The following is a 17,759-nucleotide window of genomic DNA, read 5'->3' as shown; positions in this document are numbered from 1 at the left end:
AATCCCAACTTAGTTCTTTACAGAGTTAGAAAAAGCAATTCTCAAATTTATCTGGAATAACAAAAAACCCAGGATAGCTAAAACTATTCTCAACAGTAAAAGAACTTCTGGGGGAATTAGTATCCCAGACCTCAAGCAATACTACAGAGCAATAGTGTTAAAAAAACTGCATGGTCTTGGCACAGGGGCAGGCAAGTGGACCAATGGAATAGAATTGAAGACCCAGAAATGAATCCACACTCCTATGGTCACTTGATCTTCGACAAAGGAGCTGAAAACATCCAGTGGAAAAAAGATAACCTTTTCAACAGATGGTGCTGGTTCAACTGGAGGTCAGCATACAAGAGAATGTGAATTGATCCATTCTTACCTCCTTGTAATAAGCTCAACTCCAAGTGGATCAGGGACCTCCACATAAAACCTGACACACTGAAACTAATAGAAAAGAAACTGGGGAAAACCCTTGAGGACATGGGCACAGGGGAAAAGTTCCTGAACAGAACACCAATAGCTTATGCTCTAAGATCAAGAATTGACAAATGAGATCTCATAAAATTACAAAGTTTCTGTAAGGCAGAGGACACTGTCAGAAGGACAGAATGGCATCCAACAAATAGGGAAAAGATCTTCACCAATCCTATATCCGATAGAGGGCTAATATCCAATATATACAAAGAACTCAAGAAGTTAGACCCCGGGGAACCAAATAACCCTATTAAAAATGGGGTACAGATCTAAACAAAGAATTTTCACCTGAAGAAATTCGGATGGCCGAGAAGCACCTTAAGAAATGCTCAATATCATTAGCCATTAGGGAAATGCAAATCAAAACAGCCCTGAAATTTCACCACACACCAGTCAGAATGGCTAAGGTTAAAAACTTAGGAGACAGCAGGTTTTGGCAAGGATGTGGAGAAAGAGGAACACTCCTCCACTGCTGGTGGGATTGTAAGATGGTACAACCACTATGGAAATCAGTCTGGTGGTTCCTAAGGAAACTGGACATGACACTGCTATACCTCTCCTGAGCATATACCCAGAGGATTCCCCAGCATGCAATAAGGTCACATGCTCCACTATGTTCATAGCAGCCTTATTTATAATAGCCAGAAGCTGGAAAGAACCCAGATATCATTCAATAGAGGAATGGATACAGAAAATGTGGTATATATACACAGTGGAGTACTATTCAGCAATTAAAAATAATGAATTCATGAATTTTTTAGGCAAATGGTTGGAACTGGAAAATATCATCCTAAGCGAGGTAACGCAATCACAAAAGAATACACTAGCCGGGCGGTGGTGGCGCACGTCTGTAATCCCAGCACTCTGGGAGGCAGAGGCAAGTGGATTTCTGAGTTGGAGGCCAGCCTGGTCTACAGAGTGAGTTCCAGGACAGCCAGAGCTACACAGAAAAACCCTGTCTCAAAAAAGCCAAATCCAAAAAAACAAAAACAAAGAATACACATGGAATGCAATCATTGATAAGTAGATATTAATTAGCCCTGAAGCTCTGAATACTGAAGGTACAATTAGCATATCAAATGATTCCCATGAAGAAGGAAGAAGAGGGCCGTAATTCTGGAAAGGCTTGATCCAGCATTGTAGAGGAGTACCAGGACAGAGAAAAAGGAGGGAGAAAGATAGGAGAATGGATGGAGAGAAGAAGAGGACTTATGGGACATATGGGGAGGGAGGAACTGGGAAAGGGGAAAGCTTTTGGAATGTAAACAAAGAATATAGAAAATACAAATAAAAATAAATGACATCAGACATCTAAGAAGTAACTGCATGTTGTTGATAGTTGCTCTCACAAATCACTAAAATCAAGAATCAGCCTGAGGCCCATTAATAGGTAAAAGAGTGGTGTGTAATAGTCAGGAATATTAAGCCACAACAGAGGTCAAATTCTGACACTTTGCCAAAGTGGATGGAACTGGAAGACCTTACACTAAGCTAGTCAGTCTGGCACACAAATACCAGTAAGGTATGTTCTCTCTTCTGTGGCAACAAAAACAATGTTGACCAGAAATCAGGGTAAAGATCACTAGAGATTAAGAAAGAGATGGAAGAGAGTACAAACGTGGACAAATGGTGGTTGGGGATATGATAATGAATATCACATGAATGCATAGCGTAACATCCTGATTTCCATAAGTATGTACCAGTAATTTTTTTTTTTTAACAAGCCCAGTGGAGTGGGACATCCATGTAATCCCAGCACTTGGGAGGCTGAGGCAGGAAGATAATTGAGAGCTCAACAAGGCAGGCTATAAAGCAAAATCCTGTGTCAAAACAACAAAAGGAAAGTAAGAGAGGAAAGAGAAGTGGAGGAGGGAAAAGAACAAAGAAAAATCAACCCCTGGACTAGGCTGCAGCTTAGTCACGGTACAGCGGTATGATACCAGGCAGTCTCACACATGCTGGCAGCCTGCCTGTTTCTTCTCAGTTTTTCCCATTGTCTTCATCTTATCACTTTGGGGATCTAGCAGATTTTTAAAATGAGTATTAGCCTGAGAAAGTGATGATGCTTATCCTTAAAATGTGTTGGTATAAAACTTCTTAACGAGGAGATGGAAAATAATGAGTTTGTTTATTTCCACAGTGTTCAAAGAATTGCTCAGTAGGACTGAACAAGAGAAATCTGGTGTTCCTCATATTCCCAAAATTGCTGAAAAAAAAAGTAACCGCCATTCAATTCAAGATGTCCCAGGAGATATTGAGCAGGCACCCCAGGAGAAAGGAAATAAGAAAATTAAAGCAAATACCGTTTCAGGTGGAAGAAACAAAATCAGGAAAATTTTGGATAAAACACGATTTAGTATCTTGCCTCCAAAACTATTTAGGTAGGTAATACCACTATATCCTGTGGGGATTGTAACGCTAATTGAAGATTTCATTGTAGGGAAGAGAGCTGAGTTGTGTTTGTTTTTATTCATCATAAAATCTTCAAATAATACATGAGTAAAATCAAAAATTCTCCACATTATCTTGGTGGATTTATCACTGTCTGGTACTTTTTAAGTGTTGTGAATTCTATCTAGAAAAGATTGTTCCATGCGATTTTGGGTCCAGTTTCAATTTACTGGATCTGTAAATTTGGACATCTTAAATCTTAGGATACATTCATTGCTAGTAATTTTTTATTTATGTTTTTAAATATCATTTTTTTATTGCTGCTATTACTTACTTTTTCCTGTATTCTGGTGGTGAAGTTTTTGATATTTGAGTTTTTTGAGATCGTCTTTCTGTATGTATATCACATATTGGCAGGAACTCAAGAGCTTCTGCCATAGCCTTCAGACTTCTGGGCATATATTTACCATGCCCAGTTTAAGTCTAAGTTTCCTTTCAAACATGAGATATATCTCCAAAATTGAGTAAAATCTAAGGATCTTCTATGCAAATTGAGGTTTGTAAAATGATCGTTGAATCATTCCACTAAAGTGTCATCATGGTTAAGAATAATTCCAGGATATGTATTGCCAATTTCTAAACCAATTACAAAATACTAAGCAAGTACAGTACATAAAACAAAGGGCGAATTCAGTATTTAGTGAATCAATTAAGACAATGAATTAGTCACTGACAAAAAGATGTATCCAAGAAAAACACATGTGTAGCCTTCTGTTTTTCAAAAAATCTTATGCTAGGAAAATGGCTCAGTAGGCCTGGCAGTGGTGGTGCACGCCTGTAATCCCAGTAGATTATCTGGGAGGCAGAGGCAAGCAGATTTCTGAGCTCAAGGCCAGCCTGGTCTACAGAATGAGTTCCAGGACAGCCAGGGCTATACAGAGAAACCCTGTCTCGGAAAAAAAACAAATCCAAAAAACCAAAAAAAAGAAAAAAAGAAAGAAAAAAAATGGCTCAATAGGTAGAGTTCTGGCCACTCAGGCATACTGATTTATGTTCATACCCCACATCCACATTATAATAAGCTAGCTATACTAGGTAGTGCCTGTAATTTCATCTGTCAGGGGCAGGGACAGGTGGATCCCTGAGGCTTCCTAGCCATCTAGTCTTGTAGCATTGGTAAACTTTGCTTCCAGAGATTTTCTTTCACCTGTCTGAAAAAAATAAAATGTGGACATTAAGGAAGAGAGCTGATGCCAGCCATTGGCCTCCTACACACATGGATGCACTCAAGTATATGTATGTCTTCACACACACACACACACCTCATAGATGAGGGAATATTCTTCATAAGTTCTTATGTCTATCCAGGGAGATAAATTTCCTTTTCAATTAATTAGTCACTCACTTGAGACTTAAATGTGATGGTTTTGTTCCAGTTCCACTCTAGAGCTCATTGCTCATTCATTTCTGGGTCACTGCTTTCATTGAGGTGAGTAGGTTATAAAAACCACAACTTTAAAACAGCCAAAATATTTACTATTGTTCATAATCAGCAAACACTGTCACAAGTGGAAGTTGGGTGAAGAGACTGTTACTGGGATAGCCTGCACTAACAAGGTTGAGGAGTGTTTGAAGTCACTGTGGAAAAGGAGAAAAACCTGGGGTCCAGAAAGCAGGAAATAGTTCACATGTAGAGTTCCTTAGCAGGTAATTTCTTGAGATTTATTTCCAGAAGCCCTGATGACTTGGTCTGGAAAATGTACTTCATCATTACAACTGGTGGTCTGGTTATGTCATGTATGATCTAAAACTAGAGAATATTATGATTGTGGCTCATTAGAGTCCCTGTCTGAGCAGCTAAGCCAGTGGCATTTTGTATATTCTTTGGAGAGTGGAAGTAGGTTACTAGGATTGGACACAAGGTTCATAGCAGGAAACACAGAAATTCCTGTCGCCAGGAGCAGCTAGTTGAGTATTTCCCACATTATAACTTCTACCAAAGAAGAAGGATCTACTAGAAATGGGTTTGTTAATATTCCGGATGTATTTTTATTTAATTTTTTATTGTTGAATTTTTTGCTTTGAGCTATGCCTTTCTTGTATGCATGCGGTAGGATATATAATGTCAGTCATTTCAGTCACTAAAAGCCTAAAAGGTAAGATTCCTACAGATATCTGAGGCCAGTTTGTGAGAATTAGTTTTTCATTTTTATCTGTTAGACTAGCTACTCTGTATTTTTCAGAATATGTATTATTTTTTACACTAACCATTTTAAATGAATTTGGATAATTTTTTCTTGCAGTTTTTGGGAGGCATTCCCCATGTAAGGAAGGTATTCTGCCATTGAACCAAATCACTAGTTCTTGACTTTTGCTTTGAAACAGGTTCTCCCCAAGTGGTTCCAGCTGGCCTTGAATTCACTGTGTAGCCATAGCTGGTTTCAAACTCTTTAAAGCGCTGAACTCTTGCTTCTGTTTCTTCCCAAGTGCTAGAAGTACGAATACACATCACCCACATCCAGTAAATGATTTTTGTTCTTTCTTTTTCTTTTTCTTTTTTCATTTTGCAAAGACTGCAAACAGGAAATGGAATAAGACAGTAAACACCCAAAGTCTTCTCCCAGTGATGTACTTCCTCTAGCAAGGCTGCACTATCTAAGCTTCCCTAGATAGCACCACTGACTGGGAAACAAATATTGAGTCTATAGGGGACATACTCATTGAAACCAGTACAGAGATTCACCCTTTCTGACAAGCTCCTGAAAATCATAAGGGAAAAACCACTGTGATATCAGTAGATTATAGGCAGAGAACATGAGTTTAAATGATCCATATAGAAGTTTATCCAAAGATACAACACCCTTTTTATAGATCTCATGATGATGGTGACCATGCTGATGTCCTGCTGTGTTGCCTATGCTGGCCTCAAACTCCTGTGGTCAAGTGATCCTCCTACTTCAGCCTCACAAGGGCTAGGAATATGCTACAAGTCCAAGTATAAGAGATTGTTTAGCTAACTGGCATGTTAGACATGAAAATTACCAAGAAGGACAAATGTTTACATGTCAGTTTGGGTTTGGATACACACACACACACACACACACACACACACACACACATATCTGTGGGAGCAGGAAGAAAAGAATGTTTTGTTTTGTTTTTTAAAAAAAGTATATATTTTAGATTAAAGCAGACAGTTCTTAAATCCCAAATAGTCATTCATTTTTAAAATAGAAACTTATTCTTAAAAATTAAAATTTTAAGAGATGGCTCAGAGGCTAAGAACACTGACTGTTCTTCCAGAGGTCCTGAGTTCCATTCCTAGCAACCACATGGTGGCTCACAACCATCTGTAATGGGATCTAATGCCATCTTCTAGTATGCAGGTATATATACATAGAGTACTTATTTACATACATAAAATAAATCTTTACAAAATAAAATGAAAATAAATTTTTGATCTGGATACATCTGTAAATTATGACATAGAAGTATGGTTTTCATTAACCTGAGACTTTCACAGTTCAGGAAATCAAATTTCTCTTTTTAAAAAGATCACTCAGCTTTAATTCTTTACTTACAGTTGCCCACGTAACCTCATTGTATCTTCCTAAAAATGTGCATTAAGAACTATTTTCTCTTCAAATATCAGTATATTTTTTGTTTGCTTTTAATGTTGGAATTATTTTGTGGCTTCTTCTGTTTCATAATGAAACGAATACTTTTATTTCAAACATATTAAATGTTAGGGAACTAATTATTGAGGAATTTTTTAAAATATCTTGTTTCTGTTACTGCATCACCTCTCAGGAGACTGTTTTGGTAAGAAATGACATAATTTTTTTCAAATAGGCTTTATCAGTGCAACTTTAAGCATGGATTTTTTTTTTTTTTACAAATTAATTCATTCCTGTCATAGCTTGAAGTGTGCATGACAGAGTTTTCATGTCTACATGCTTACACCCTAATTACCACGAAATTATAACCTACTTAATGTGAGTATAGCAAGATAGTGTTGTATGGGTTGATTATTAAAAAGCAGAATCAATGTTAAATGGCATGTTAAATGATAGTGAATATTAAGAACTTTTAATATTCTGTGGACTTTACCTCTATAGTAAATTGCTTTTAACAAAAAATCTGACCTAGGTCTGGGGACATGGCTTAATAGACAGAGTGCTTGCCCAACATCTGAAAGGCTTTGTCCTTGATCCCAGGCACCATAGAATACCAACACTTTGGAGGTGGAGGCAGGAGGATCAGGCATTCAAGGTCATTCTCACTATATAGAATGCTGAAGGTCAGTCAAGGCTATATGAGACCCTGTATGAAAAAACAATTCTAATTTTAGTTTTGTTAGTTGAGAGTAGATCATCATGTCTTTAAAGGTTTGTCTCCTTGGTTTTAGTTACCTGACCTTATGGATCAAAAAAATTAGTGTGTTTGTTTTCAGAAATCAACTAGAGAAATACTTACTGTTCAAAAATAGATCTTTATATTTTTTGTGATTTACTCAGCAGCATTTCTTTTTTCCTCTTTGCTAATCTTAAAGTGTTTAATTGTGACAGCAGCAACCAACTTGTAGAGAGCTAGTTTAGGGAAGCAAGAATTACTCACCAAATAAAGGCTTTCTTTTCATAAGAGTAGATGTTTCTCCTTGAAGATAAATGCTTTTTGTGTCAGTTGCATGGCTGTGCTTCTACTACTCAGTTAAAGTAAATAGTCCTCTTCTGTGGGTCTGGATTGTTCATTTGGTAAAAGGACTTGACTCCCTTCATAAAGACAAAAGTACTAGTTTTCATCTAGTTGAGTGAGTTCACACAGTCCTTGTAGTAGTAGTAGCCAGCTGGAGAAGGAGTTCACCCAAGACAACCTTATAAGTAGTCTGCCAGCCAATACAGTGGCTTCCTTCCATGCCACCCACACCTTCATGCCTTCCTGACTATGCAGCCCTCTTTTGTCCTGGCTGTCCTCCTGATCTTGCTATTAACAGTCCATTACTCTCCATCTTGCCTCATTTCATAGTCTGCCTATATCCCATATTTTGCCTTAATATATTCTAAATATATTCCATATCACTCATCTTTTAGGTCATAGTTTAATCTTTTCCATGACAATAGGTAAGTGTTCTGTGTTACTTCTATGTAACAAAAACAAAACAGAAGGCTGTGCTGAGTAAAATTTAGATGGGAATAGATACTAAGGAAAACATTTCAACACTAGTTAGTTTAGGGAAAGAACTCTTACTTTGGTCATTAGTGGTGATGGAACTATTTTTCCACTGTGATCTTAACTTCTATACAACAGTTTTACTTTATAATTAAATTAATATTTGGAAAATACCCAAAGTTTAACTAAAAGTATTTATATTTTTCCTTACAGTGGCTTTAGAGTAACCTGTGTGACAGTTCTAAATGTTTTAAAGGAAGGGTATCTTGTCCTAAATAATGGCATTTTAGTTAGTATGTGGTTTTGAAACCTTAAAAGAGAACTAACTGTTACTGACTTAAACTATCTTGTGATTATCATGTGCTTTGAGGGGATGCTTCCTGTCGTGTGGCCATATATAGCTTAGTAAATATATTTGAAATTTGAGACTAGCAAATTTCAAGCAGTCCTTAAACTTTGTTTTTTTATACCAAAACCAGAGGAAGCAAAATCATTACTTGTAATATAGTAGAATTACTTCTGTTTTATATTTCATTTTAATATAAATTTTTAAAACATTTCATTGCTGTTTGTTCATTATAAGCACCCTTTTTGTTTGCTGAGATGTTTTATTCTAACTGGCTAAATCCTCACACTGAATTGACTTTGTTATTGTTAAGCCTTTGTACATAGGAAGTCAATTTGTTTGCTATATAAGTACCTTCTAATACTTGAAAGTAATATATGCCTTTCTTTTGAAGTGATGGAGGCCTGAGTCAATCACAAGATGACAGCATTGTGGGAACCAGGCACTGTAGGCACAGCCTGGCTATAATGCCAATTCCTGGGACACTCTCATCCAGCAGCCCAGATCTCTTGCAGCCTACCACTAGTATGTTGGACTTTTCCAATCCTTCAGGTAATATTTCCATGTAACTTCATATGGCTCAATCACTTGAGCCTTGTACAACAAATACTGGATTAGCCTACAGTTTCCACCTCTGGTTTTTTACTTCATGCAAAAAGCTAGTGGGAAAATTGCCTTTTTTTTTTTAAACCTAAGCAGGAGTGATTACTTTCTTCAGAACTGAAACTTCACAATAAGAGTCTCAGTGCTATTTTTCAGAAATTGCTGAGTGATGGAATACAGACTGTGAAAAAATGTAGATTGTCTTTATATCTCTAAATATTAAAATGTCTTAGTAATTTTCTTAGAAGCACTGATTTTTCCCCTCAGCATATGAAGCTAAATTTGTATTTGGTTTGTTTGTTTGCTGGTTTGGGGGTTGGTCGAGGACTGTTAGGAGTTTTCATTGCTAATGATTTTCAGGATATAACATCAAGTTGCTTTCTACATGTATTGGTGCCCAGAGGCATAAAATGTCACATTAACTGTATGATCCAAAATTTCATTATAAAGAACTGATTATATACGCATCACTTGAAAAGATGTGAAATGTTTTTCAAGAAAAGACAAAATTAAAAACTGAGCATGTAATTGAATTCAAGGTAGAGATGGGGGAAATGATCCCTCAGAGTGTTTCTGATTCAACTTAAGTTTTCAGTTCTAATGCACAAAGGAAGGGAGCTCATTCACATACATTACAGTGCCAGAAACAAAATACAGGTATATTAGTAAAGTTTCTCTTTTCTTATAGCAACTTAAATAAAAACCCTTAACACAACAGAAAACATTTACTGAAGATTGTACTGTATGTTATTTCTTGTGATTTTTTTTTATAACAACCTAAAAATTCCAAGCTTTAACAAAAACATAAGTGAAAGTAGTTGTGTGCATTGTTCTCTTCCCACCTGAGGCTAGAGTTATGGCGCTCAGCAAGCTGGTGCTCTACATCTTCCTGTAGGGCTGCCAAATGCGAAACAAACATTTTAGGGAATTGTAACTTTGCTTAAGTTCTAGCAGTTGCTGTATTAGTGAAGTTTTGTCATCAGACAAAAATCATAAATAAATGCAAAACTAGTTGTTAGTACATAAGATAAAATATTTGCTTCAGAAAGAGTAAGAAAGAAGGTGTCACAAAGGTAGGAGAACAGTGGGCTCAGTTCATTTCTGTGACATGGAAGAAATGTCTATACCAAGTGGAGGTGTTTTGGGGATGAATCTTCTCTCTAGCTACCTGTTCTGACAACCTGTAGCTTCACTGTTTCTAAAAAGTGGCATGAACTTTAAGACTCTGCCCCATGTGCGTTGCCACCTGTAGGTTCTCTCCTTCCGCCCAGGGAGCTGTTTGTTACTCGTTACTCTCTAGTACCCAAGCCCCAGATCCCGCTACTGAAAGCAGCACATTTTCATGTCTTCCTGTGTTCAACATGTTTAGAGTCAAAATCTGTTTCTTTGTGTGTATGTGGTCTACAGTGGTATATTTCTTACACTCCTTAGAAGATTCACAATCTTTTTTTTAATTAATTATTTTATACATATGAGTACACCACCATTGCTCTCTTCAGAAGAGGGTACCAGACTCTGTAACAGATGGTTGTGAACCACGCTGTGATTGCTGGGAATTGAACTCAGGACTTCCAGAAGAGCAGTTGATGCTCTTAACCACTGAGCCATATCTCTAGTCCCTAAGATTCACAATCTTAAACAAGCCTGTTTTTTTTATTAAAGCAGTTATTTAGAAAGGGAATATAGTTTTATGAGTTTATTGATTTTTATGGCTATATTGATGTCCTAACCATTTATAGATGCTGGGGATGAAGACCCAAGTTAAAGAAAACACTTGCCACCAAATCTGACAATCAAAGTTTGCTCCTTGGACTCCATGTAGTAGGAGCAAGCTGCCTCCTGTGTGCCATCTTCTGACCTTCTCATGCATGCATACAGACAAAAATAAATAATTAGAAAGTGATGCTGAAGGACTAAAGAAGGACTTCAGTGAAAGAAGAGAAAGATGGCAAAGGGAAAATAAAGATATAGGGTAACAAAAAAAAAAAGATGTCGAAATGGTTAAAATGTAGACAGTTGTACTGTGGGACTGAGCCCTGAGGAGAGGGTACTTCTCAAATTGCTCTCAGATTGGCTTCACAGTTCTGTTGTTGAGAATACCCCAAGAGGACTCAGATGCTTTTTAAATCTGCTTGGAGGAAGTCCCATGCGGGTGAACACATGCTAGTGCAAAGCTGGGCACACCTGTCAGAGACACTTAACTTAAAAGATGTGTTGAATATGATAATAGTTCCAAATTTAGCTTCTTACATTTAACAATAGTACTAGAATTTGCTTTACGCATAAACCTTTGGCTGCAGTGACCTTCTGTTATTAACCAGCATTAACTGGTGTTTGTCACTCGAGCTCAGCTATGTTGAGTCTGCATGTGTAAAGTTCTTACCAGATTAAAGTTGCAGTGCAGTCAAAGCTATAGAATTATTGAATACTTTGATTTGGTTGCTGACTTTTTATAATTTTGCTTTATTTTTGCTGCCTACAGCTGTTGGTTTTTACTGTAAGTATCTTGGAATTCTTTTGTCTTTTGTGTATAGTTCGCTATTTTCAAAAAGAATATATGATGGCAAACTCAATGAAACAAGGAGCAGAATTCCACTCATGAGGTAGTACTCACCAGTGTGAAGCCTTAGTTTTCTTGACTACATATGTTTTTGTTTTCAAACAGTCAGAATGTACATGCCACTTTACAACTTGTGAAAAGTTTTTTGATTTTATTTTTCTGACTCTGTGTGTGTGTGTGTGTCTGTGTGTGTCTGTGTGTGTGTCTATGTGTGTCTGTGTTGGTGAACATGTATCATGGATTAATCTAGCATAAATTGAAGCTTAAAGAATTCAGAGTATGAAACTAGGAATGTAGCCTGGTTGTTAGAGTGCTCGCTTAACATATAAAAGACCTGATACTTTCAGAGCTGTCATGGTGGCACAGGCTTATAATCCCAGCAGTTATTTGGTGGATCTGAAGTTTAAGATCATCCTTGACTACATGGCAAGTTTGAGGTCAGCCTGGGCTACTTGAAACCCATCTCAAAAAAAAGAAAAGGAAGGAAGAAAAAATTCAGTGTGGCTAATAAAATTGGATTCTGATTTCCCACCCCACCCCCTGCCACCCAACCCCTGAGTTTACAGACAGAGCTCTTTTTGCTCACTTTTTCATTTAGTAACAGAAACCCTAACTGTGTGTCTATCTGATATAGCAAACTTAATTCTTTCTGCATTCAAAGTCTTAAGTGATTTTTAATAGTAGCTATCATACACTTTTAAAGTTAAACTTTATAGAAAATGGATAAACACAAATGTTTCCATCCCTCAGATTTTGCAATGAATAATTTATTTAGATCTTCTCACAAATTTCATTGCATGTAAAATGTGTGTCTTCCAATCCCCTTGATCCAAATGAGATGTTACACTTCCACTCACCATTTTATTTAACAAAGTGCCTTAAATATTTATGTATCTAGATGTAATGGTCTACCAACATTGTTTAAAGATAATAGTAAAATTTTTAACTCATCCCCAATCATGGAAATTTGTGTTTTGCTATGTCTTCTCACATTTCATATTTGTATGTTATCACATTTTGAACTTGGTAAACACTGTCTAAGTGCCTAAAAGTCAGTAGAATACTTAATATTTACCCTTGATAGAATTGGACAGTATAGCGGTGCTTGATCTTTTCTGTCTCTGTCACCTTGGAGACGTGTATTATATGTGCACATGCCTGGTCACTTCATGGGTCGTCCTACTTCTCTGTTACTGTCCATCGTGAACCACTTCCCACTCTCTGGACTATTAGTTAACTACTCAGGTCAGAGGCTGGTCCTTTACCATGTGTTTTCATCACCTGGAACACTGGGTACGTAAGTGAATCATAAATATCAGTTCAGTTCAGCAAAGAAAAACTTAGAGCAAAAGACAAAGTAAACTTTATTTTCTTAAAGATCTTTCTAAAAACATGAAAAAGTATCTCATTTTTAGTGTAATCTCATGGTCAGTAAATCTTTAAAGGTTTTGTTTTGATACAGGATCTCTCTATATCCCAGGCTGTCCTGGAACTTGGTGTAAACCAGGCTGCCCTCAGTCAGATCCACCAGGCCCAGCTTTTTTTTACACATACTGAAATCAAAGTTATCACTCTAGAGGCTGGAGCAATGCTCTGCAGTTATGAGCACTGGTTACTTCTTTAGGTGATCCAGAGTCAGTTCCAGAAGATGTGGCACTGCTCAGGTGTAGTACTCATATATGCAGACAGTCAAGCACACACACAAATGAATAAATGTGTAAATCTTTAAGAGTAAATTAAGGGCACATAGGGTGCCTTTAAGCCTATCAAATAGGAGACAGGTGGATCTCTGTGAGTTTGAGGCCATCCTGGTCTACAACGCAAGTTCAATGACAGCCTGTTATATCACACAGAGAAACCCTGTCTCACAACACAAAAAAGAGTTTAGAAAAATAATCAGGCATGGGGGCAAAGGCCTTTAATCCCAGCACTTGGGAGGCAGAGGCAGGCAGGTCTCTGTGAGTTTGAGGACAGGCAGGGCTACATAGAAATCCTGGGTGGACGGACGGACGGACGGACGGATGGATGGATGGATGGATGGATGGATGGATGGATGAAATCTGAGGACTGATGAGATAGCTCAGCGGATAAGGTATACTTACTGCTAAGCCTGCCCACCTGAATTCTGTCCCTGGGATCCGCATGTTAGAAGATTGACTTCCACATAAGAGCTGTGGCATGTGTATGCCACTCCACCCACATACCAGTCATACAAAGTAAATAAATGCAAATATATATACATATGTATATGTGTGTGTGTGTGTGTGTGTGTGTGTATGTATATATATCATAAGTCTCTAGGCTAGTGAATACTGTGTACTTCCAAGGTCTTTTAGAAACATGGTTTTTTAGGACTACAATGATAGCTTAGTGGCAGAACTCTTGCCTGGCGTGCATATATATGCATTAAAAGAATTGTGTGTGTGTGTGTGTGTGTGTACATACATATGTGCATACATACATACATACACATATACATATATATATATATATCCAAAAATAAACCAAAACTGCTTTTCTTTTAATGGAATTTTTGTATATGTATTTTTGCTTCATAACTAGAATTCGAGGTAATTATACAATTTTTTTCTTTTAAATCTGTCATGAGCCAAATATTGTATTTGGCCTTGTTTATTATTATTCTTCATCTGGCAGTGTGTTTATAAATAATGTACATATAGTGGTTCTAAAATAGATTCTAAAATACTCTTTCTGGTGCCAATGAGAAGAAATTGTTTTCTCCTGATTTCAGTGTTTTTCAGGTGGGTTTTCATTGCATCGGCAGATTCATCAAAGTTTCTGTTGTGGTGCCTTTGAGTGATCCTATTTACAGATTTCTTCTAGAAGCACTATTTTATCTAAAAAAAAAAAAAAAAAAAAAAAGATTTTGTGTTCCATGTCTATGGAACAATTTGTCCTTTACTGGAGGAACAGATGGCTTTAGAACGTTGAGCTTTTTAGCCTGTTCTCTTTGTTTCTTCCCTGGTGTTAGAACAGCAAAGAAAGGGAGTGAAGTTGTGCAAATCCCTATCCTCTCTGAATATATCCTTCTAAAGATGCTAATAAAGGCATTGATGTTTTGCCGTGTTCTCAAGGTCAGCCAGAATTGCTTGCTGAGGCTTAGCCTCCAAAGTTTTAACAGAAATTCACTTCTAATGCCTAGGACCCAGTCCATGAAAAGTGCAGAGACAATACAAATAACATTTAGTTCCTTTTTTTTTTAAGATTTATTTATTTATTATATGTAAGTACACTGTAGCTGTCTTCAGAAGACAGCTCCAGAAGAGGGCATCAGATCTCATTAAGGATGGTTGTGAGCCACCATGTGATTTCTGGAATTTGAACTCAGGACCTTCCAAAGAGCAATCAATGTTCTTAACCGCTGAGCCATCTCTCCAGCCCTATTTGGTTCCTTTTTAAAGAGTAAAAGTGTGTGGTGAAATCCCTTCACCCACTTTTCTTCTGACAACCAGACTTCTACCCGCTTACAGTAATTTCTAGTACTAGGCAGGGAAGCCTGCCTGATTTTGGTGGATCATAAAACTATCTGACTTTAACTTTGTAACATAGGGAATAATGGTGCTGTTAGCTGCAAATTAAAAACTCAAGTCATTGGCAAGAAATATGAGCAACAAGTATTGATGTCTCAGATCTTTACATACATTCAAAGAAAGACCGCTTGGTACATCTTTCTAGAACAGAGACTGCTGGGTACATGAACTTGACCTCAGAGCACCCAGCAGCTAGTGAGTAGAGTTGCTTTCTTGTAAATTCAGTTGATCTTTTATTCATAGGAGCAGGTTTCTCTCTGCATTCTCATTTTCAGCATATGAAGGCATGGTGTTATTTTATTCTGTAGAATTCTTTGCTGCTGTGCCTGCTCATTATTATCATCTTCCCTATTTTCCTAACAGTGCGTATAGTGCTAAGAAAGACAGTACAGAATAAAAGTATACATTTATTTGCTGCCATCATCAAAAGTCACAGCCATAAATATCCCTATTTCTAAATACAGCTTATTTTCATATGGAAATTTAGTATTTGTTTATTCTGTCGTCTCATTGTTCATTTTTAGCATCTTTCCTGCAGTGAACATCGTCCTAGAGGTGTGAACTCTTCCCTTAGAAGGAAAATAAGACAGAAAGACGAAGTGTTTGCATGTGGATGTTGTAAGAACATATCTTAGCTAGAATGTCTTTGCTATTAGCAAATCACAGAACAAAGATTGAGGTGTTTACCTATATGGACATTCAAACACTTTCCTCTTTCAAACAAAATATAAAACTGAGAAAATGGGCTGCAGAGGAGATAACTTGGTAGGTGAAGAAGTATTTGTTACAGAGTTCAATATCTAACATTCATATCTACAAAAAAATAGTGGTTGCTGCTATACTGGACAGCAATCACCATCTCAAGGCTCGGAAAGTAGAGTGTAGGGGTTCTCACTGGCTACTCAATTTAGTAGAATGGAATCAAGGGACTGGGCTCCAGATTCAGCGAAAGACCCTATCTCAAAAGATAAGTGGACATCTATTGAAGATGCCTAATGTAAAACCTCTGGCCTCTACATGCACACTTATCTAAACTCACACATACACAAAACACAAATAATGCCCCCCTCAAAAAAAAAAACAATAAAAGCTAGGATTGCCGCTTCATAGTAAAATAATGTGCTGTCTTAATGATTTAATCGGAAGAAACATAGGTAATGACAAAAAAGTACTGGAAGCCAGATATGGTGGTGCATGCCTTTAAACCTAACACTTAGGAGGCAGAGGCAGGAGGGTCTCTGTGAGTCTAAGGCCAGCCTGGTCTACTTTGTAAGATCCAAATCTACCACTACTACATAGAGGGTGGTGGGGGAGGGGGGATTGGTTAGAAACTATTTTAAAGACCTGGAAAATATACAAACCTTTTCAAAGGCTTTTTAAAGGTTGTCACTGAAGAGCTTGAAAAGATATATTATCTATTGTGGGGGAGTTTGTATTATGTCCGTTGTTAAGATAGAAAACAGTAATCCCGTGTTGGTTGGCTCCAATAGCAGCTGCACTTGTGTGCACATGCCCACACTCAATACATGTAGACTGCTATCCCTACTTGTTAAAATTAAATAGCTTGAGGGCTAGAGAAATGGCTTAATGATTAGACTCACCGCTGCTATTCCAGAGGACCCAGCTTCAATCCCAGACCCTCCATGATAGCTCACAGTCATCTCTAACTCTCACTGAGTCCAGCATCCTCTTCTGGCTTCTGCAGGCACCTAGCATTCGTGTGGAATGCAAACATGCAGGCAGGCAGAACACTCATGCACACTTTCTTTATTTTAAATGATATAAATAGCTTTATCAAGAAATAATAACATCAAAATGTTTGTAATATGTTAAATGAATAATGTCTTTAAATTGTATCATCACAATTTTTATGAACTTATATTAGTATTTTTCATCTGAAGAAAATGTATACATTTCTGTCATATCCTGTGTGAAATAGAAATTTATATTTCAAAGTGTAGAGGGATCCTTATTCTCCAAGTTGCTTTTTGGGGTGTTGAAATGTTACTGTTTGAAATACTAAGGCTCAACTTTGTGTTTATATAGATATTCCTGATCAAGTTATAAGAGTTTTCAAAGCAGATCAACAAAGTTGCTACATTATCATCAGTAAAGATACCACAGCTAAGGAAGTGGTCTGCCACGCTGTGCAGGAGTTTGGTTTGACCAGTGCATCTGACACGTACTCCCTCTGCGAGGTCTCTGTCACTCCTGAGGGTGTCATAAAGCAGAGAAGACTTCCGGACCAGTTCTCCAAATTAGCTGATAGAATTCAACTCAATGGAAGGTGAATGAGCATATTCCTGAATATGCAAAGTGCTATTTGTGGATTCCCTGTTAAAATGAGTGTTTTAGGAAGAAACCTCATTCTTTGCTAGTTCTGAGAATTAAAGTAAGATTTCTCTTCTCAAGTTTTTGTCTCTACAGTTATGTAAATAGAAACTTAGAGGGATCTTTAAAGACTATCATAAAGAGGAGAAAGAAAGCAGTCCTGTATAATCTATGCCTAGCTGTAAATAGTTGAGGCCTACCTCTCAGCTGCTAAGTATCATAGATGTTCTATTCTAAAGAGAACAGGAAGTGGAACTCTTTTGTACAAGTATTGATCCTACCACTTGCTGAGATGCAAAGTTTATTCAATATAGGCAAAACCACTAAGGACAACTTCTGTCTA

The 17,759-nt window shown here is 37.3% G+C and overlaps 1 protein-coding gene across 5 annotated transcripts in view; it reads left to right on the top strand.

Moving 5' to 3' along the window:
• Rapgef6 (Rap guanine nucleotide exchange factor 6) overlaps positions 1–17,759 on the top strand; it is a 183,335-nt gene that overhangs the window by 123,107 nt on the left and 42,469 nt on the right. For all 5 annotated transcript variants that reach the window (XM_052195332.1, XM_052195333.1, XM_052195331.1 and 2 more), the window contains 3 exons: positions 2,606–2,846; positions 8,766–8,923; positions 17,132–17,372. In XM_052195332.1, coding sequence (XP_052051292.1) covers positions 2,606–2,846; positions 8,766–8,923; positions 17,132–17,372 — 640 coding nt within the window. The remainder of the gene's footprint in view (positions 1–2,605; positions 2,847–8,765; positions 8,924–17,131; positions 17,373–17,759) is intronic.

This window comes from Apodemus sylvaticus, chromosome 10 (assembly GCF_947179515.1).
Source record: "Apodemus sylvaticus chromosome 10, mApoSyl1.1, whole genome shotgun sequence".
Classification (NCBI taxonomy): Eukaryota; Metazoa; Chordata; class Mammalia; order Rodentia; family Muridae; genus Apodemus; species Apodemus sylvaticus.
The sequence above is the reverse complement of the archived record's forward strand: the minus strand, read 5'-3'. Positions and strand labels throughout refer to the sequence as shown.